The sequence below is a fragment of the Barbus barbus genome, assembly GCF_936440315.1.
Source record: "Barbus barbus genome assembly, chromosome: 29".
Classification (NCBI taxonomy): Eukaryota; Metazoa; Chordata; class Actinopteri; order Cypriniformes; family Cyprinidae; genus Barbus; species Barbus barbus.
Window position 1 is genome coordinate 25,734,382 of NC_136757.1, and position 23,003 is coordinate 25,757,384.

General features: G+C 37.1%; 2 protein-coding genes across 3 annotated transcripts in view; both read right to left on the bottom strand.

The window, feature by feature from the left end:
• The window catches only part of LOC306849046 (OTU domain-containing protein 5-A-like), a 36,974-nt gene extending 36,093 nt beyond the window's left edge, over positions 1 to 881 (bottom strand). For both annotated transcript variants that reach the window (XM_079383899.1, XM_079383900.1), the window contains exon 1: positions 97 to 881. In XM_079383899.1, the coding sequence (XP_079240025.1) occupies positions 97 to 642 (546 nt within the window). In that variant the 5' untranslated portion in view covers positions 643 to 881. The remainder of the gene's footprint in view (positions 1 to 96) is intronic.
• Positions 882 to 4,629: 3,748 nt separating this feature from the next.
• On the bottom strand, positions 4,630 to 22,309 carry LOC306848968 (leucine-rich repeat neuronal protein 1-like). Its single transcript, XM_079383765.1, has 2 exons — positions 22,080 to 22,309; positions 4,630 to 9,259 (listed from the first exon to the last, which is right to left on the bottom strand). The coding sequence occupies exon 2, from the start codon at positions 9,163 to 9,165 to the stop codon at positions 6,931 to 6,933; it is 2,235 nt and encodes a 744-aa protein (XP_079239891.1). The 5' UTR covers positions 9,166 to 9,259; positions 22,080 to 22,309; the 3' UTR covers positions 4,630 to 6,930.
• Between the last annotated feature and the right edge of the window lie 694 nt (positions 22,310 to 23,003).

A 23,003-nucleotide genomic window follows, 5' to 3' on the forward strand; every position in this document is an offset into this window, starting at 1 on the left:
CTAGTATCTAAACCGTGTCAGAACACGTGTAATATTTTTTAAATCAAAATCAACATGCTGTCTATGGTTGTGAGATGACATCATCCATCCACATACCTGTTCAACAGTCGCTGGGTCCTCTGACTGTAGTCTGGAAGCATTTTCATACTCATCCTCACTGTTATACCCGGCTCCTTCCTCCTGCTCGGGACTGGGACCCCCTCCTCCTCCTCCTCCTCCCGTCGCCCCGGGTCCGGTCCCTCCACCGGAGCAGGTCGCCTGTCTCCTCCTCTTACTGAGCCCAGGCCCCGAGCAGCACCCTCCCATCCCACCTCCACAGCCCACCCCTCCTGACAGCTCAGCCCGACCCCCGGACACGCACGCCATCCCCGTCGCATCCCCCGGGCCAACCGGAGACCCAGCGCCCACCGGCGGAGGAGAGGCCTGCTGCGGCCGGGAGCTGGATTCAGTGCGCCTGTCGTCTCTGGACGGCGGCGGAGCGGCTTGATATGACCAGGGAGTCGGTGAAGCGCGGGGCCTCGCACCCGTCCGGACCCCGTGGGAGTGCTGGTGCGGATCTGGTCCGGCCCGGCGGTCGGTGTCATCGGGGTGATCAGACACACCGACCGATGAGCTCGGCTTCTTCTTCGGCAGGATCGTCATGACCGTTCAGGGAGGGAGGGTGTCCGTTTTAACTACTCTGAACGCGTTTGAACATTTAAACTTGAGTGTCTTTTAAGTCGTAATACTCGCTTCTGTCACGCCGGAGCGAATTTAATTCAATACGAGGTGGTTTTGAGGGTTAAAACGGCGTATAACAGAACAAAAACAAACCGTCTTCCGTCCCTCGGTCCGGCGGTTGCCACACAACATCAACATACAGCTGACGACACTGTAACGTCATTTCCGCCTCGCTGCTTGTTCCGCCTCTGCTTCAGAAGCTGTCAGTTGAATTGTTCATTCATTCATTCGTATATTTTATTTGCTGGTCAGCACTTTATGGCCCAGTAACTAGAGTCCACCTCTGGTATTTATTGCCTGTAATCTGTTTATTATGAGTGTTTATTAAAGCCGAATAAAATGGTGAGAGTGGAATTCACTCCCATGTGGAGCCATTTCTGATGCATTACCATGTGCTAATCTGGGAAACAGTAAAAATGGGTAAACCCAGGTCATGTTTCACACTGTAGAAGCAAAAGTGTGTTTATGAATTTATAGCTGTACACTCACTGACAAAAAAATAAGATTACATTTTCACTCAGAAATTACTAGTAAATTTCACATATAAAAATTTGCAAATTATAGTGCCCCTATTATGGGTTTTGAAAGGCTCATATTTTGGTTTTGGGAGGTCCCCAACAACAGGCTGACATGCATGCAAGCCAGGTCAAAAAACACTTGTTTTATCATATGCATTTATTTTTACCTTATTTGCTCAACGACTCCCAAACGATTCGTTCAACGATTCATTTATCCAAACTCCTCCTTTGCGTGACGCTAATCTGTGGTGATGGGTCTCATTTTCATTTCATCATGTCTGTAATGCCTGATAAAGCAGCTGCATTGCTGCTTTGTGCACAGCGTTACGGGGGAAACCGCTATTTTTACTGCTCCAAAAGCGGCACCTAGTGGCAAAGAATGTATTTGCATTTTCATTCAGACCAACCAAAAAGACCAACAAGTGGGCGGGCAATATGCTAATGTTATGTGATGACATCAACATGAAACGACTTGGGATTCGTTTTAAAAATGATGTTTTCATTCCACACTGCATGAAAGGTCATTTTCAAAAATCAAAAATAGAGGCACTTTAAATGTGACATTTTGAAATAGAAACACTGAAATAGTATTTTCTTGTAAAACATACTCCAGTAATCTTTCTTTTATTTACAACTTAATTTTTCAATTTAATTTTTTTCTATATTTTAACCTTCATAATGCGTTCTGGTCCATTTAAAGAGACATAACAGTTTAAGTGACATAAAATGTCTTAAAATAGGCTACATAGTTTTTAGTAAGGGAACAAAACTTTGCAAATGCTTTAAAATGCTTAAAATACACATTCATTACAATTTAAGAATTTATTTTGACACGTTTCACGTTGGGGTCATTTTGGACCCGGGTATGAAGTATTATCACTTGTCAAAAATACTTTTTGTAAAATTATTTATGAAGATATATTAGTGTCACAAAACTTTAATAAAATATATTTAGCATTTTCCCTATCGATCACACACTTTTGAGAACCATTGCAACATTAAAAATCTGAATATGAAAATAGTATACAGATTTTGCATTATTTGCATTATGATGGTTAAGATATTATTTCAAAATATAACCCTATAATGAGGTTTAACCCATTAGGCTTAAAGTCAGTGTGAAACATTTGCAATCGATTTTACTTTTCTGAATGAAATATCTATAAGTCAAAAAGTGATGTGCTTGTACTGTCTTTCTTTTAAATAAATGCTGGCTCCTTTCATATTTTGTGTTCTGCAATAACATTCCTATTTTAATTTTGGTCAGTGTGTTCAAATGCTTCTTGGGCACTTGTTATTGCAGCTTATATTACAATATAGTAAAAACACTGAAACAGTTGTGCTTCATGTTAACTTTCTTGTCATTTTAAAATCAAACAGATGCTCAAGCCATTGCACCTTACATTCTATGCTTGAAAATGAATAAAATGTTATTTTATACCTCAACCAGTTTTGTGTGGCTCTCTAATGCTGTGTGTTTCAACTACGCAACAGCACCAAAAAGAATAGAATAGAATAGAATAGAATAGAATAGAATTGGTATATAGCTTCTAACTATAGGTATATGATAAAACCCATTTTATGAATGGTTAATTAGGTGGAACTGTGAAATTAGTTAATATTTTAACTTATAAACTTGTAAACAATTCTTGCATATAACATTAGCAAAAAGGGAGTAGATCACTAAATATGACACAGTGTACTATATATATATATATATATATATATATATATATATAGTCGTGGTCAGAATTATTGGCACCCTTGGTAAATATGATCAAAGAAGGCTCTGAAAATAAACCTGCATTGTTAATCCTTTTGATCTTTTATTTTAAAAAATCACAAAAATCTAACCTTTCATTGAACTACAACAATTGAAAATGGGGGGAAATATCATTATGAAATAAATGTTTTTCTCAAATAGACGTTGGACACAATTATTGGCACCCCTAGAAATTCTTATGAGTAAAATATCTCTGAAGTATATTCTCATTCATATTCACAATTTTGAGCACTCCAGGGTGATTATGAACATGAAATTATCCAGCCATGGCTTCCTGTTTCACAGAAATATAAATAGGAGGGAAAACAAAGCCCAAATTCCCTTAATAATCCATCACAATGAGAAAAACCAAAGAATATATTTCTGACGTGCAGCAAAAGATAACTGAGCTTCACAAATTAGTGAAGTGGGCTTAAGAAAAGATCTAGAGCAGTGAAAATTCCCATTTCCACCATCAGGGCAATAATTAAGAATTTCCAGTCAACAGAAAATTTTATGAAACTGCCTGGAAGAGGACGTGTGTCTATATCGTCCTAATGCACGGTGAGAAGGGGAGTTTGAGTGGCCAGGGACTCTCCAAGGACCACAGCTGGAGAATTACAGAAGAGTTGAGTCTCAGGGTCAGAAAACCTTTAAAACAAATGGTCAAACAGCCCCTACATCACCACATGTTGTTTGGGAGGGTTTCAAGAAAATTTTTCCTAGCTCATCTAAAAGCAATCTCCAGCATATTCAGTTATCAGACATGACTGGAACTTCAAATGGGACTGGCTTCTATGGTCAGATGAAACCAAAAAATTAGCTTTTTAGCAGCAAACACTCAAGATGGGTTTGGTGAACACAGAGATAAAAAGTACCCCATGTGTACAATGAAATATACTGCTGTATTTTTAATGTTGTGGGCCTATATTTCTGCTGGAGGTCCTGGACATCTTGTTTAGACACATGACATCATGGATTCTATCAAATATCAACAGATAAAAAAAATCAAAAAGTGACTGACTGTTAGAAATGTTAAAATGGGCCATGTTTGGATCTTCCAACCGTACAATAATCCAAACACAAACCTCAAAAACAACACAAAAATGGGTCACTGAGCACAAAACCAAGCTTCTGCTGGCCATTCCAGTCCTCTGACCTGAACCCTGTAGAAAATGAGTGAGGTAAACTGAAGAGAAGAAGCACCAACATGGAGCGGGGAATTTGAAGGATCTGGAGTGATTCTGGATGAAGGAATGGTTTCTGATCTCTTGTCAGGTGTTCTCTAACCTCATCAGGCATTATAGGAGAACATTTAGAGCTGTTAAACTGGCAAATGGAGGATCAAAAGGATTAACAATTCAGATTAATTTTCACAGCCTTCTATGATCATATTCACCAAGGGTGCCAAGAATTCTGACCACGACTGTATATAATATATATATATATATATTGTACACTGTGTCATATTTAGTGATCTACTCCCTTTTTGCTTTATGAGGGAAATTTAAAAACAAAATCTAAAAGAGAACAAGCAAGAGAACAAAGCACAGTTTTAGATATCTTCATGAGTGTTTGTGCAAAGAGAGTAATCTTCGAGGGAAAACAACAAAGAGAAGCTGTATAGTTGTGGTGATATTGTGTTTATTTCTCTCAAATGTTTCTTCAGACAGTCATTTCTCCTGAACTACTGCACACGGACGTCACAACACGTCTTAACAGTGTAAAACCATTACTGTTGACTTAATTGAAATATAACAATAATATTCCTCTATTACAAAATACCCTGCTATTCACTGAGATACAAGTAAATCGTGTAAGACGTCGTTAGTGTCCTCCACCACTAGAGGACAGAGCTGTAGTGATACATTTAATGCTTAATCTAAGGTGACATTTTCTCTGCTCTTCTGCCAGTAATAACACACAATGTGATTTACAGTCAGTGATGAAAGAACATCTTAAAAACATGTGACGTGAGTACGAACAACATTTCACATTAGAACTGACTGCTCACATGTCAATTCTAGATGTTGTCTGTATGAACTTGAGTGCATTTTCTAACCCCTTAAATTACAAACTAAAATAAAATCCATAATAAAATAAAATAGTAAAACAACAACAACAACGCTTGCAATAAATAGCCCAAAAACTGAGCAAAAAAGTAAAGAAAATAAAGAGGTGTTAAAATATATAAGATATTTTCCCTCACTGTCCTTCAGAGCTAAATATACCATGACATCTCATTAACTGATGACAGTGATGAGAGAACTATTGAATATGTGCCTCATCTTTGGTTCAAATAATACATAACAAAAGTGCACCCAGTAATCTTTTTAATTTGTTTATGTTGCATTGATGGTCTTATTGGACTTACGGACATTTAGCAATGTGAATGCAGCATCATGCTAAAGAATTCAGTTTGTGAGAAATGCACATTAATCCTGTGAGCGACAGTATCAGAAATCAGGTACAGATTCGCAATAAAGTAACTATTTTATCTGGTGATTACATCTGGTCATGTGATGTCCATTTGAAAAAAAGAAGAAGCTTTTATTAAGCTACCAATATAAATAGGAGTCTTTAATGTTAAGGTTTTTCAAAAATAATAATTGTTTCTTGCAACGTTTTTAAAAATAGTGCACCTGTAAAGGTAAATCCTTGAACACTTAATATATCATTTAATTTGGTTATATTCATCAATGTCTTGATAGATGTCATTTGCTGATTGGCCTACACAACAGAATAACAACATATGAGCATATGTTTTGCATAACATTTGTATTAATCGATATGATGCAGGATTATGCAAAAATCTCACAGGTTTAAACATGTTAAAACCTTAAAAATGAATTAAATATTGTTTGCAGGGTGGTATATGTATTTTAAAGGTTAATTAATCTATGTGAGGAGAAAAACAACATTGAATCGTTTTTTATTCTTATTCGATTCAATTCTCATTCTCCACACATTTGTTCCCTAATTTACCAAACCGAGACTGAATTGTGTGAATATTGAGTTTGGCAACATGTTTAACTGAGAACTGAAGCAATCTCTCGGTAATAAAAAAGCCAAGCGCATGATGAGGTGCAAAGCATAAAACGGCCCCATCAGTGAATGTCTGGAAGTAAATGTCAGGCATTTGAACCACATGATCGTTATAGTCTAATTATTTCTTTTTCTATCAAATATGAAATACATTTTCAGTCAGTGCTAATAAACACAGCCATTTTCACACACTCCTCAATAAATAGGTATTTAACAATGCAAGATTAAATAAGCACAGCTGCGCAGTTGTGTTCCAGATATTAATTAGGCCTACATATGACAGCTAATTAGTTTGCAGTAACAGCAACTTCATAGCACCTGGCAGGTTTGGATATTTATATTCATTATAATGCAGGTGATAAAATGTGACGAGCTGAAGACAAATGAGAGCAACGAGCACGTGTACGTCACCTTCTCACGCCTATGTATTTTTAGAAGTGAGAAACTAGGAAAAAACTCCCTGTTAGCACCAAAATATCATGCAAAAATTCCATGCAAAAACTCCAGAATCGGATGTCATGTGACTGCATTTGATATGTGTGAGGCGATATAAATAGTGTTGATCTGTGTTAGTGTATTAACTTGCTTAATGCTGATATAGAATGAATAAATTATATGAATTATTAACACATTGGCATGCTTAAGTTGAATTAGTCTCAGAAAATACAATGCAATGCAAAAGCATAGAGTGTGTTTTGCTGCCCACGTCTGTTGGCTGTCTAACAAATCACAACTGCAACCAAGTGTGCTTGGCATTGAAGGGTACAATCTAAAAATACATATATCTTTCACAATGACAAATCAATAATACATACTTGTTGTTTATGTACAAGACAGTACATATACTGTTTAAAATGTCTCTTCTATATACTTTCTGCTGTGCAGCTACCACATGTACGTTTTTGAAGTGTCTATCTGTGAGTTCTGAGGGTCAACGGTGCCCTCTTTTTCTTTTTCCGTCTCATTCTCCCAGAGGTTAATAAGTGGTGGGTAGAGTTCGTTCAGAGGAATGGAAGTGGTGTGCTGCATGTATTTCTTGAGAGAGTGGTGACAAGATTTCTGCTTCATGCGGCGTCCCATGTAGAACACCAACAGAGCCATTATGCAGATGGCAAACATTGAGCCCATGACCGCCGCCAGGGCTACGTTGGTCGGTTGGGCAACCATCTCCACAGCAAAGCTGGCTTCTTTGGTGGTCACGTTGATGCAAGAGTGCTGGGTCTGCTCGGTACCAGCCATGGTCAGGCAAACTTGGTACTCCGTGGAAGGCAGGAGGTGTGTGAGGTTATACTCTTGGACATCTACAGGCACCATTGCCGTGTAGCTGATCTGCGGGTTGTCGATTTTTACCGTAGCGCTGAGCCACTTGGGTTGTGACACCTCATGGTTGGAAGAGGCGGCGGATGGATGCACCTTCCATTCGAGCACCACAGACTGGGCATGGACGATTTTTGCCAGGATTACCAAGGATCCCGTGGTGTTCAGCACCCCTTGATGACCTCCAATAGGGCGCCCACCATGCCAGTTGCTCCTATCCACGTACACAGAGACACTCCGGGTGTCGGCTCCCTCTGCATTCCAAGCAACACACGTGTAGAGACCAGCATCCTCGGGTTCAACATGTGGGATCTCTAGAGCACCTTGTTCTTGCATCCGATGCTTCTTCGGTATTCCTCCTCCTTCATTCGAGGATGGTGAAACAGCTTCAGAAGTGACTTTGTCTCCGGTGGGTGTCACCCAGTAAAACTGAGGTGCTGGATCTGCCACGGCCCAGCAGTTGAGTGTTAGAAGCTGTCCTAAGGTGACGTTGAGCTGCGGAGAGAAGGCGTGCTTAGAAATTAGAGGCAGGCAGGTATTGCTTGCCCCATTCCAACTTGCAGACACCACTTCTTGAAGGGATTGGCCAACCAGATGTGGCGGGGAGGCACAAAGAGTTATTTGGGGCTCCAGAACTTTGATGCTTGATTGGTTGCCCAGGATGGGCCACCAGTTGGCGAGACAATCACACCTGAGTGGGTTGCCATGAAGACTGATTTCATCCAGACTGGGGAAAGCGGAAAAAATCTCACGGGGCAAAAGCATGAGGTCGTTACTGTGGATCAGTAAGGTGCGCAAGCCACACATTTTCTGGAAAGCGGCTCGGTCTATGAAGAACAGGTAAGGGTTGTAGTAGAGCTCCAATTTGGCCATTTGTGGTAAGTTAGAGAACGCGCCCTTCTCAACCGCCACAAGCTCCTCCATGTTGTTCAGACTGAGCTCCTCTAAGTGGGGAAAGTCTCGGAAGTCACCTTCCTGTATACGGACAATGGGGTTCTTGTTAAGGTCGAGAAACTTGAGGCTTTGCAGAACGCGCAGGGCTTTCTTTGGCACGGCCGTGAGCTTGTTATCGAAGAACGAGAGACTCTCGAGACAGTCCAATCCCTGGAAAGCACCCTCAGGTATTTCCCTGAGCCCCATTCCCGCGAGAACCAAGCTGTGCAATTTAGAGAGGGGGTGGAAATTCATATCTTGCAGTCCGAGAATGGGATTTTCCCCTATCATTAGGATCTCAAGGTTGGGTAGGGATTCAAACCAGTGGCTGTCTATCGCCACAATCTTATTGGAGTTAAGGTGAAGCCTCAACAGGTTCCCTAAGCCTGAAAATGCATTAGGACCAATAGAAGATATCTGATTATGATTAATATAAAGCTCCTCTAAATTGACTAGGTCCTTTAGACACATATCAGGCAGCTCTTTAATTTGGTTTTCCTCAAGGTAAAGTGTGACCAGTTGGCTTAGGTTACTCAAGCCAACATCTTGGATTTGTGTGAAGTGGTTCTGGGAGAGATCCAGTTCCGTGAGGTTTACCAAGCTCTGGAGTTCTGAGGCTACCCTGGAGATATTGTTGCTCTGAAGAAGCAGCACCTGAGTGTCGACTGAAATATTCCATGGGATTTTGCACAGATGGAGCTCGTTGCAGTCAACAGTCTTGGCTTGGTGGTAAACTGACTGAGGCGTGTACCATGGGCGGGTCTCGCAGACACACTGGGCAGGGCAGAAGGGAGTTGCAAGGGAACAGCGGCACACAGCCAAAACGAAACAGACTGCGAGCAGTGAAGTGGAAATGGCAGTTCTCTCCATATTGAGGATCTCTAGAGTGCTGCGCCCAGTAGGTAGCTGACAGTTGGAGGGAAGATTTCTACGAAATGGAAGACAGGAATTTTCTCATCCAGCCCTGCAAAATGAAAAAGAAAGAAGACATATAAATCATGCAGATTATATGATGTCAGCCAAGTGCAAATTACATTAATGCCAACTTTAGATGCGATATTTATTAGGATCAGTTGCGGAAGGAATATTAAACATAAAGACCAGAATTTCTGCTCTCCTTAAGATCACACAAACAAATCAAAGCATCATTTGTTGCAATGGCTAAATATCCAGAATTGACATTTTTAATATTCTACACTTGCCAGTGCTCAGAGATCCCTCTGATAATTGATTATTCAGTCATTTCTCATTCTAGTCAAACAGGGAGCAATTGTTAACGAGTATGCAGGATCGTTCCGGCCTGCATGCAAAAATACACCTGCCAAGCACAGGCTCCGACAAACACATGAAAGGAGCCACACATCAAAGCCTGAGTGTGCTGCACCGTACATCTCAATACCATCTTCCCGTAAATGTAAGTGTGCCTGGAAGAATTGCACGAACTTGTAACAGTTGAGTGTAGCAGCTCTCAGAGGGGCTGTAACTGTACAGGAGGAAAGGCAAAATGAACACCAATGCAATAAAACCGTTTCCAAGCCCTTTATCACACTCTAAACATCCAACGGACAAAATATCTTCAGGCCAGAGGCATTTGAGATCTCAGGAGCATATTTTAGCCTCAAGCAATTTGGCTACTTTCGAATTTGCTTAGCACCACCTGACACAAATTCAATCTTCTGCAAGGCATTTGGAGTGAAAGCAACCTACATACAAGAAGGCACAGTGGCGTTTGTCTTCATCTTTTGTCAATGCCATAAAAAAGAGATATGCCCCGAGTTCAAACGGGAGCTTTTAGTGATGGACTACCGTTTGATCTCCCACTATGCCAGGGCCTGTAATGCATCGCTCCCCTGATTGCCGCTCTGCGCTAATGATCTGAATTTGACTGGCAGGAGGTGCGAGAGAAGAACCGAAGACTGTGAGCTGTTAATAGGTCTTACAGCATGACTCACACAGACACTAAACTACAAAAATCTAAAAGTGCTACCATATGTTTTCACAAATCCTTAATTGAAGATGAAGATAAACAGAATTAATTAGAATAAACGGCATTACGGGCTTTAGAAGATTCTTGATGGTGGTTCTCAACTGGTAGGTCAAAGAATTGTGCTGATGGGTACAAAGGAAACAAAATCATCATATAGGCCTACACTAATTGTGTATAGTTAGAATAGACAAATAAATAGGCAGAAACTTTTTAAGGCTGTACAATATGTTCACACAAATTCATGCATTCATACAAATTAATACATTCTGTGTTGGGTCACCATTTCATACCCAATATAATATCTGGGTCCAGAAACAGTTGAGAACCACTTATATATGACACATTTCAGATGAAAGCTGATAAATGACAGAGTACTAAGTGGATGGAAAGTGACACTTATATTGTGTGCCATGTGTAACAACAACTTTGTTCAAAGCACATCACAGAGAGGAACAAAGTTTCATCTATCACAAACCACACATCCTGGCTGTGCATTAGAATAGACCCAGTGATGCAATGAAGCGCAACTTCCCTTTCTGTTATGTCATATGCAAAATAAAACACTAAGAGGAGAGGGCTTTTGTGTGCTTGATTCAATACGGAGCATCTGTTTCCCAAACTGCTCATCTGACCTTAACAAAAATGTACTGTGGTGAAACCAAAGGAAGCCTTACACATATTTCCCTATATATATATTGACAATCAATACATTAAATAATTTCATGTATATTGAAAATATACAGAATAATATATTCATCAGAATAATACATTTATTCATCAGCTAAATGAATAAATGTAAATGTATAAATGTAAATATATCATGCTAAATTATCACAATATATTATCACAATATATTAAATAATACATAAGGAATTGCTGCTTTTCATTCACTGAATAATATGTGGCCATATATTTATACTTGTATATTGTAATGCATTCAATAATATACTTCAAAATGTAAATTTGGTATGTGTGTGTATAAATAGACTTGAACTACATAAATATGGATATATAGTCATACAGTTATTAAAAAATCATAAAATTGATTTTCAGTAGACACTTTTTTCTTATATACCATAACACATATTTTCGTATATGAAATGTATAACTATTAGTGCTGTCCAATGATTAATCACAATTAATCGCATCCAAAATAAAGGTTTTTGTTTACATAGTATATGTGTTTGTGTACTGTGTATATTTATTATATATATATATATAACTACACACACATGCATTTATATATTTAAGAAAATTTTTATATTTGTATATTAATATATATATATATATATAATATAAATTAAATAAATATAAATATATACATGTAAAAATTTTCTAAATATATACTGTATATGTGTGTGTATTTATATATACATAATAAATATACACAGTACACACACGCATATATTAGATAAACTAAATCTTTTATTTTGGATGCGATTAATCGTTTGACAGCACTAATAACTATGCAAACAATAAAGTGAGAAAAATGAATATGTGCTCTTCACTGACTTCAGTGTTATATATTTTAAATGCATCATTATATAGTCATATAGTTTTTTAATAATTCTTGTAATAAGTTCTTTATAATTAATTATTCTTTATAATTCGTGCATATTTTTTATAATTAATTCTTTATAATTCATTACAATAATTTTTATTCTCTATTTGTATTTCTTGTGACTAATTCATTTTGATGTAAAGAACTTTGAATTACCTTTGTGTATGAAATGTGCTACATAATCAAACTTGCCTTGCCTTACATGCTCCATGCATTTATCATAGTATGAATATAATATAAGCACTAGTTTCCATATGTTGAAATGCATTATATTTTTAAGTGCATTCCCATGTACACTCTTAAAAATAAAGGTGCTTCAAAAGGTTCTTCAAGCGATGCCATAGATGAACAATTTTTGGTTCCACAAAGAACCATTCAGACAAAGGTTCTTCAAAGAACCATCTCTTGCTTACCTTTTTATAATCTGAAGAACCTTCTTTCACCACAAAGAACCTTTTGTGAAACAGAAAGGTTCTTTATGGAACCATTTAGACAAAAAGGTTCTTCTATGACATCGTGAAGCACCTTTATTTTTAAGAGTGTATTTTTGTCTTTCATAAGGGAAGAGTTCTTTCACAATACCAAAAATGTACCATGATGATGATTCCATACTTTGACAACTACTATGTAGATTTAGGCGTCCACATTTATATACCATGTTATTTACACTACAAGAATTTTAGAAAAACGTGGTAAAAAAAAATAGTACTTTTAATAATACGAAGAATCTTTACATCACTTAACGTCATAAACCTCTTCAGATTGTCTGACTTCAGATTGTGTGCTTTCAATATCAAGCCGAGATGTGTGGCGGCAGTAAAACAAGCCAATCCAACACTTTCACACAGAGACATGAGCTGCCTATTCCGGTGAGTCTTGGGGTCTTTTAATCTGCTCAGGCCGTGTAAAGCGCTCTCGTGTGCAGCGATAGGCCTGTTCAAAATTATCAGAACAAAGACTGAACACGGACACAGCGCTCAGACGGCACTGGCTCTGGAAATGAAAACAAGATGGGGAAAAATTACCCACCCTCAATCACCCCCCCTCCACACTCTGATCTCTCCATGCGTCGAACACAAATTAACTCCCCTGAGAGGTGTGTTGAAGAGGGGCGAGATGAGACGGGGGAGGGGACAGTCAGACGGGTGGGATGTGTCCCGCTTTGCTGCAAAGAGCCTCAAACGTCTGATGTACCTCAGAGACTTGTGCTGTCACAATGTGTTGGTGCATAAAAGTCCAAAACATTTCATACTGAGCGTGCAATCTTTTGCATTTTGTTGTTGTCGAGCTTCCTAGGCGCTTCAGGTAGGAAAGATCATTTAACAACACTAGAGCCACTTCTACACATGTACAACCTGTTTCTTTGAATACAAAGCTACTGGAAATCCCTATATATGAAACGTAGGCTTACTCTACACAAGTGAATGCAAACGTAGCAATTCATAACACAATGCAGGTATGCAATCCCAGTGAGAGGTGTATAGCCTACATTAGCATAAACGTGTTCTTTCTCTCTTTCAGGTCAACTAGTCTCATGAGAATCATGCTGAGCAAGTTTAACATGTAAATCATATAAACATGTTTATGGCAGCTTTCTGACCAATAAAACACTTGGTTTACAGGGAACAGACATATGAAGGTAACTCTATCATTCCCTTGAGTGCTGAGGTTTGTTACCATCACAGTGGCACACAGGGTCTGTTTGTTTACATTTATGCATATTTTACTGTCAAAACATTACCACCTTTACAGAATATCTGTAATGTATATTGCATTTATATAATGTATATTGCATACGTTTTATTCTCTCTTCATTCTCTCCATTTGAGTAGACAGAAACTAAAGCCACAGGCTGTAAATCAGTGTTATTTTAGTATTACTGATATACTATTATTGATATTGTGAATTAGTTTTCATTTGTATAGTTTAATACATAACTTTGTTATGTGATTTTGTCATTTTATTAGTTTTCAATCTTTCTATAGGTTAAATTTAAATTAATTATTTATTTCATCAACTTATTTTATTTATTTTCTTTTCTTTTTTTAAGTTAAATTTATTAATAATATTTATTTTATTTCATTTTAGCTTAAAAATGATTTTATAGTTCAATAGTTTCAGTTTTAGTTAACAATAACAACACCGCTGAGAAAGCAAGTGTCTGCTTTCAGTAGAGACCATTATTATGCCAGCAATGTGTTGGCCAAGCATTTACAGCCGCGTTAGCATATTTGCATATATTTCTTGCCTAAGGCTAGAGAGCTTCTCTGTTCCCTGTGTGCTAACTCTCATTCTGCCAACTCGTGCATTTTAAGAGCAACTGGGAAAAAATTCTTGGGAGAAAAAGACAAAAAAAAAAAAAACGACTATTGACATATGGTAAGAATATAGAGCTAGCAGCACAGATCATTTTAATCTTTTTGATTAGAAATATTTGTGTTCATATAGAGAAATGTTTTTGAGATATCCCCTGAAATCCTACAAATTAAAAAAGCATTAAAAAATCTCATTTTGCTCTCCATTTAATCTCATTGCTGACTCAGAGGAGCAACTGAGATTTTAAGAGATCTACTTTGTGATATTTGATTCCTACATGACTAAAAATAAAGGTTCCTAAAGAGGCTTTCACAGTGATGCCACAGAAGAACCATTTTGGCTTCCCCAAAGAAGCTTTCAGTGATTCTCTTTTTTCTTGAACAACATTTTAATTAACCTAAAGAAACATTTTCCACTATAAAGAACATTCTGTTCAATGGAAAGCTTCCATGCATATTAAAGGTTCTTCATGGAACCAAAGATGCCAAAAAAGAACCTTTATTTTTAAGAGTGTATGTAAGCACTTATGCTTTAACAGACTGGAGACAGATCATCTTAAGCAGCAGCCATCTTGCTGCCGCCCATCCTGCTGCTGCAGAGATCAGATCACCTTCAGCAATGAGGAAAGGTTGAGTGTGTGAGAGGGCCGCGGAGGTTTCTGTGTGTGTGTGAGTTTCAGTCTGGCTGTAGCCTGTGACACTACTCCGCACGCCTGTCTGATCGCATTAGACACTGACACAGTCGTTCTGGACGTAACCCCCCCGGCCCCACAGGAAATGGGGCCACCTTGCCTGATGCCATGGCAACCTGACAGGAAGAAGCAAAAAGGACCAACACTTGGGGCTTCCTATTGCATATGTGACCCTGGACCACAAAACCAGTCATAAGTGTCAATTTTTCATTTCGGTTTGTTATGATTGGACAATATTTGGCCGAGATACATCTATTTGAATATCTGGAATCTGAGAGTGCAAAAAAAACTAAATACTGAGAAAATCAGCTTTAAAGTTGTCCAAATGAAGTTCTTAGCAACGCATATTACTGATCAAAAATAAATTTTTGATATATTTACAGTAGGAAATTCATTAAATATCTTAATGGAACATGATCTTTACTTAATGTCCTGATGATTTTTGGCATAAAAGAAAAACTATTAAGTGTTATATTGTGGGGCAGATGTTGTTTGATTCACTGTCTTCATTATAAAAGTTGTGCCACTCAGCTCAGTGACCAAGCGAAGTGCATTGAATGAATGGCTCAGATTGTAATTTAAGAGAGATTATCCAGCCAGCTGTTCACGAGTCTGGTGCAAAAGTTTTACAGCTAGATCTTCGCCTTTTAAAAGCGATTATGTTTGCTGGAAACAAACAAGCATCCTGACAATTGTATTTACAAGGTGCCCTACATTTCACATTCTGAAATGTACACAGGATATAACAATGCGGTGCTACTGAAAACCATTAAAATGTAATGATATGAACATGTACACATGGGCACATACATCAGAGCAAAGCACAACAATGGAGAGCAAGACAATGGTGTTGTTCCCCATAGATGTGCTGTAGTAGAGCGGTGATTGGAGATTAGGAGGGTATGTAACCGATAACCCTTTGGGGCTGATCTCTCTTTTGGTACACTTTCCTTTCCTTTTTATTTGCCATGCCTGAACACAGCCCCTCACATCTGCAAACGTATTGGAGCCGATGAAAAATTCATGAATGGGTTATTAATTATTGAGGGCACTGCAGGCAGGTCTTTAATTATCATCCTTGGCTTTTGCTATAGAGTAAAAATGGGGAATAAGCAGCTGTTAATTGGTGTGAAGGAAAGATGCATCTGGGCCGTCATAATTTGTCAACAATTCATGACCTCATTTGTGTTTCAACCCTTCACTTTCTCACACACTAATATGTATTACCAATATCAACTTCCACATCACAGTTCAAGTGGATAGCCAACACAGTACAAAAAGTTTAACTAATATCAATTTAGTCTATGGCTAATAAACATCAGGTGATGTAATGTGATGTGGAGTATTTAAGGAAAAGTTCACCCTAAAATAAAAATTTGTATTAATATGTACTCACCCTCAGGCCATCCAAGACGTAGATGAGTTTATTTCTTCATCAGAACAGATTTGGAGAAATTTAGCATTACATCACTTGCTCAATGGATCCTCTGCAGTGAATGGGTGCCGTCAGAATGAGAGTCCATACAGCTGATTAAAAACATCATAATAATCCACACAACTCCGGTTTTGTGAAGCGAAAAGCTACATGTTTGTAAGAAACAAATCCATCATTAAGGAGTTTCTTTAAACCATTGCTTCTGGCCACAATACCAGTCCATAATCCATTGTAACACTTCCTCCAGTAAAAAAGTCCATCCCCCGTTGTCCTCTCATCAAAATCCACCAGCATATTTGTTTAGAACAGTTTTGGACGTGTTGCTTGATCTGTGCATGTTTCTCTCCTGATTCACACGAGATGACTTTTTCACTGAACTTGTATTTTAGTCATAAACAGGTCGAAGTTAAAAAAGTCTTAATGATAGATTTGTTTCTTACAAACAAACAGCGTTTCAAGTCACATGATGTTAATTGATGGACTGGAGTGATGTGGATTACTTGTGGATTATTGTCATGTTTTTATCAGCTGTTTGGCTCTCATTCTGACGGCACCCATTCACTGCAGAGGATCCATTGGTGAGCAAGTGATGTAATGCTAAATTAGTTTTGCTCCAATTTTGTTCCCATGAAGAAACAAACTCATCTATAACCTGAAAATGAGTAAACTGTCAGCATATTAAAATGTTTGGTTGAACGATTCCTTTAAGAAAACCTATTTGATTAATAAAATTCAGTTTGTTGACGTGAGCCAGTGTCAGTATACATTTCATCATAGTAACATCCAAAGCTGTAAAGAGAGTCAAATAAAAGCTGTACTGGAGCTAGTGCAGCATTTAAATTAAATGGGATGCATACTGAATCAAAGAAACGCCAGCGTAAGCATTTTTGTGAGAGAAAAACACTTAAAATTCAAAGCTTTCTTTTTTGATGCCATAAATGCAATTGGAGGGCCCACTAAGTTATTTGCCCTATCACCGCACTGCTGGGGTGAAAAAACACTAAGCATTAAATGTAAAGACCCAGAACACAACTCATCCACATACACCCACCACACAGCACATAACTGTCCATGAACACACACTTACTGGTGTCAAAAAAAAAAAAAAAAAGGACAGAAAACTGTTGCTGGGAGAGTGGGCTGTGTGAAAAAATAGACTTATGACTCACTGTTTAAATGTCTGTAATGAAACATTACAGAGCAAAGTTAAGTTCTGGCAATATTTGAGGCAGGAAAATTAACACGAGCAAACTCTGGCAAGATCCAGCGTGTACTAAACAGTATTGTGCACGATTCAGGACTGAACTGAGAATGCCTTTTAGGGCATGTTTACACTTGGTTTTTACACTTGATTAAAATAAACTCTGGTGTGACTGCCTAGAGATAGTTCAGTTCATTTGAATAAGTGTGAACACTGTCATCTGAACCTAGGTGCTCAACAAACAAGCAGACCGAGATCCACCTACTGTGGTTCGACTGATATTTATATGCAACACAGGCCAAAGACATCTAAACACGCCAAAAACAGGAAGTGATGTCACAAGATGCAACCCTAAAAAGGACAGAATGCTCATGCATAGCTAGTTCTTGTTGCCCTTTACAGTTCGGTACAGGCATCAGTTTGCAGCAGATCTCACAGAGACAACAGATTCATTTCTACCTCTGTGTTGACTCCCTTTACACATTTTAAAAGCTCTTTGTGAATTAACAGCTGGTAAATATACCACATACAACAAGTACATTTAGCCTGCACACACTGTAAAAAATAAATCCGTAAAAATAACAGAAAAAGTACTAGCAGCTCACAACATTATCCATTCATTTTACTGACATTTCTGCTGACTCTAAAACACAATGAAATCAAGTGTAAAATTCAAAATTCAGGTAAAAAACTTGTAAAAAAATAAAAATTAAATATGGAAAAATTCCTTCAAATTATACAGTATATTGCGCCCTATTTTTACAGATTTTTTTAGAGTGCAGCATTGTTTGGGATGCTCGGAAAATTTGCTTAATATACTTCATAAAAGCTGTCGAATCAGGTTGTTACCATATCCTTATTCTGTTTTTTTGGGGTTTTTGTTTTTGGTTTGGACCAAAAGAACCAAAAAAACTGAACTACAAGTGTAAACACACCCTTAAAATCTAATTCCATTCCAGTTTGAATTTATATGTAGAATTAAAATGGGATGAAATTCAAAGGAATGCATTAAAAAGCTATAGCTTTTTATAGTTTCAATACAATTTAAGTATGCACAAAACATATAAGTTATTTCCTAGATTAACAATCAATGTTTGAAATACCCCATATAGAAATGTGCATTTCATTTATAAATATTTATTTTAATACATTTATATGACTTTTTTATATATCATATATTAAGAACATTTTTCAAAAATCTTTTATTATCAAGCCACATTTTGAAGAGATTATTCATTTTATGTTTGTTATCTGAAAATCATTTGTCCAACACTATATGGTGCTGTAAAATTATTTGAATAAAGGTTTATCAACATAAAATAAAGGTTTTGACAATATTGGTCTTTGTTTACGGAATAGACCTTTTTCACATTTCCGGGTTTCTCAGCAGCGAAAGCCGTTATAGTTGGGTAAACTTCGAAAACATGAGTGAAAAAATGAACAACTCCATGATAGTGTTTTCGTGAAAAAGGGAATGAAGAAAAGAGAACAATGTCAAATTTACCGCCCATCCCATAGACGCAGTATTAGAAACACCCTTGCATTAGCATATAGTGTTTTATTGGTGATATAATACATAAATGTACATACATTTTAAATAAAAATATAAACAACTTTTGAGGATTTACGATGTTGATGACCGTTGAAACACGTCATCACAGTCTTGTGAAAAGGGTCCATTGGATCTAATTATTTTGGGGGAAATATGTTATTATTATCCTAAAAAATATTTTGAATTTCTTAGAATTGTACATTTCTCTTCCTGCCATTCTAATTCCATTTCCTGTGGGGTGTGGCTTATTCAGATTCTCACTCATCAGTTGAAAGGAACCAATTTTTTAATACAAAACCAGGTATTAAATGGTAAGTGACTGGAGCTGTACACCCTGCTTTCTCTCTGGCCACTTTTTTTCTTTCTTCAATTGAACATTTAGTGCCCTGTGAAAGCGAGAATCATTTCTGATTAAGAAGATAAGATAGGAAGTGGACAGGACAAGAGAGACAGAGTGAAAGTGAGCGAGACAGATAAGCTGAAATGTCGACAGAGACACGCAGCGATGGAGAGAGATGGAGCTCTCTCAGGGGACAGGAGGACTCGCTCAAGGACAAGTCCAAGAGTTATTTCATGTTCATTTGTTCTGGGCCACAAAAGACCTGATGCATTTCTCCACCCACAGCACCGCTGGCTCTCAATAACCTCTCTAAACTAATGCAACGGTGGCTCTGTACAGCCCAAACTCTTCAGTGCATTATGTAAAGCACCGGCAGCAACCCTTCCACCACTCAGGCTGGAGAGACGCATCCCACATCCAGCACACTTCAACACACACATAACACACAACCTCAGCTCACACAGAGAGCACCAGTGCGGAGTAGATTACATCCAAGTTACTGATTTCAAATTACATAACGAAAATTGCAATTAGTAATATAAACCTTTACATTAGCCTACACATTTTAGGTAATATATTCGGAGTACCTTTTGATTAATTCTAGATTACGTGTGACCTAACTCATTAATCACATTGATTTTTAATAATTAATTCAATCATAAAAATGTAAATAATTTCAAAATAACAACAATCAAAATAAAACACTTACTAAAAAAGTTAAAATATTTTATTAAAGTATATAAAAAGTATACATTATTCATATATAATACAGTATAATACCTGAATAAAGTATTTAAAGGGAAAAGGTTACATTTTGATATTACATCTACTATATATATAATTGTTCTAGTCAATAAAATATTTAATGCAAATAATTGAATAGTAATTAAATTTAATAATGGTAATTCAATTACAGAAAGATTAAGAGTAATCCCTTACTTTTTCAAGGGAAAAGTAATTAAATTACAGAAATTAATGCATTACACCCAACACTGTACTTTACCCAAAAATATATTACTGTTAATCAATTTATATAAAGAATATGTATATACATCATTTTTTATTTAAAGAATATACATATATATATATATATACATTAAAAATTATATACGTGTGTATGTGCGCGCGCAATAATACAGTACATTTAAATACATATTTAAAGAATATATATGTACAAATATTTAAATCTATATAAATATTTGTAGAGAACTGCACTAATGCTAAAGTCATAAGTTCAATTTTCAGTAATACATAAACTACTGAAAAAAAATATGCATGCTTTGAAGTTGCTTTAGAGAAGTGTCTAAAACATGCATAAATGTAAAAGCAAAAAACAGGTGCATGCACTATGAAATATTAATTGTAATAATTGTCCACCATTGTAGGCCAAAATAGATGATAATTTACTGAACAAAGATCTGGCAATAATCCAGAATCTCACTCTGGGATTCTATCATTAAGCCATAAGAAGCAGGGAAAGCAGCCCAAGGAAATAAATCCACACTTAGTAATCAAATGGAGTGTGAGATCACATGAACTGAGGATGTAAGCATCCATTATGAGTGTTAAGGGTTCCTGTGCTGTCTCTGCTACGTTCACTCATATTCCCATGGGACAATGTCTCCTGGTTTGCTCCTTCAGAGGTCTTCTGCGCTGTTTTATTTAGAGCAGCTATAATTAAACAGCGCGTTTTCCGTTCAGTGCATGCAAACACAACTATCAAGGCGCTTAAACAAGAAAACATCTATCAGGATATGCTGCCAGAATTGAGTCTTCAACTATGATATAGGTTACGATGCACTGTTTCTGCTTCTAAACCATATCTTCCATAATACAGCTGCATTTCTGATGTTATTTCGTTATATTTTTTGATCAAACACTCCTTCACTCTCAGAAAAAAGGTACAAAAGCTGTAACTGGGGCAGTACCCTTTCAAAAAGTATAATTTGGGTACAAATATGTACACTTTAGGCCCTAATATGTACCATTTAGGGGTAAATAAGGTACAAAAGTGTACTTTTTGAAAAGTAACATCCCTGTGACAGCTTTTGTACCTTTTTTTTCTGAGAGTGAATCAATTATTTAAATATTATTATGTATTACTATTGTTATAAAACTTATTATTATAAAGTAGATATGACTCTGAAAATTAGGTAAAGAGTTTCAGTGGCTCCATCTAGGCATATTAAAAGGTCATAAAAGGTTATCACCTGACAGAAAAACCAACACATACACTTAAAACTTTAAATTTCAGTGTTATAATTTGTGTTACTGTAAGAAATAAGATAGTAAGACCAATAATCATACGCAAGCAGCTCGACAATATGCTGTAACATCAACACTGTAATTTAAAGTGTGACCCAAATGAAAAATATACTAATTAATAAATAAATAATCAAATATAAATATAAAACAAACAGACAAGGCTTTTTAAACGCATCTGTGTGTTATCTGAGTCTCTTCAGATGCTTCCTCACTGGTCACTGAGTCCAGGAGCAGGTGAAGAGGAGTCCACCATAACCTCCATGAGAAATCAACCCAATCCCAAAAAAATAGAGACGAGCTCAAACTTCAGAGCACAGCCCTCCAGCACATTTACCAGCGGTTTTATTGCCTTTAAGAAGTACCAGCAGTTTGTAAGTTTGTAACTTCTGAAGTGAAACCACGAATGCCAAAGAGATGCTTTCAGAAACGCCCTTACCTCCAGCGATTGTAGGATGGATCCGATCCAGGGTCTCTCTCTCACCTATTTCTCTACTGTTATGTTGCAATTTGAGTAAATGTTCGCTTCTGCTCTGGCAGTTAATTCGATTTTGCGTTTGCTTATTTTATCCTAAATATGAAGTCCATCATCACCCTCTCGGTCCGTTCGAAAGCTTGCCTCCAGTGAGAAATTATTCTCGCATCAGCATCAGCATCGCTCCCTTATGCATCTTTTACGGTGTATTTGAAGCGCCCTTACACGCCGAGGCCACGCCCCCTCGCTGCTTCCCGTTACACTGTCATTAACCAATGGGAATGTGAGGCCAGGTCGCTCCGCCAATGGAACGTCGGGGCGGGGCATCGTTCTATCCCATAGCAATGATGTAATGGTCCAGTTTTCGCTCTGCCTCCAGGTTGAGCTCCTGCGGCAGCGTCAGACATGAAGAATAACCCTTGCCATCAGCGCTGAGCTCATACAGGCTCGTATTTCTGTTGATGTCAGAGATAACCCGAACACCTTTATCCTCTCGAGACCAAGCAAACAAAAGATTGTTGACGCTTTTAGAAAACATTATTTTAAAGCTTTACAAATCTTTGTGGAAAAATCTTGGTGACACTGTACTGTATAAAGATATATTTCTAATTATTTTTAATTTAGTACCCTTATATTTTTCAATTTATATATTTAGTTTTGTTTATTTATTTATAATTTTAAATAAATACAATTATTATTATTATTATTTATGTTTGTATTGTTATTTTGTTCTTATTTTGTTTATCTGTTTTTACTTTTAGTAATCTTTAAAATAATTAGTTTTGTATTTTTTATTAGGCCCTATATAATATATATTTTGCTGTTTTTTTCTTTCTTGTTTTATTTTTCTTTTAATTATGAATTTGGTTTACCTTTATTATTATTATT

What these genes read in the sequence shown, in the direction of transcription:
- LOC306848968 (XM_079383765.1), bottom strand. Translation starts at nt 9,165, where the DNA reads ATGGAGAGAACTGCCATTTCCACTTCACTGCTCGCAGTCTGTTTCGTT.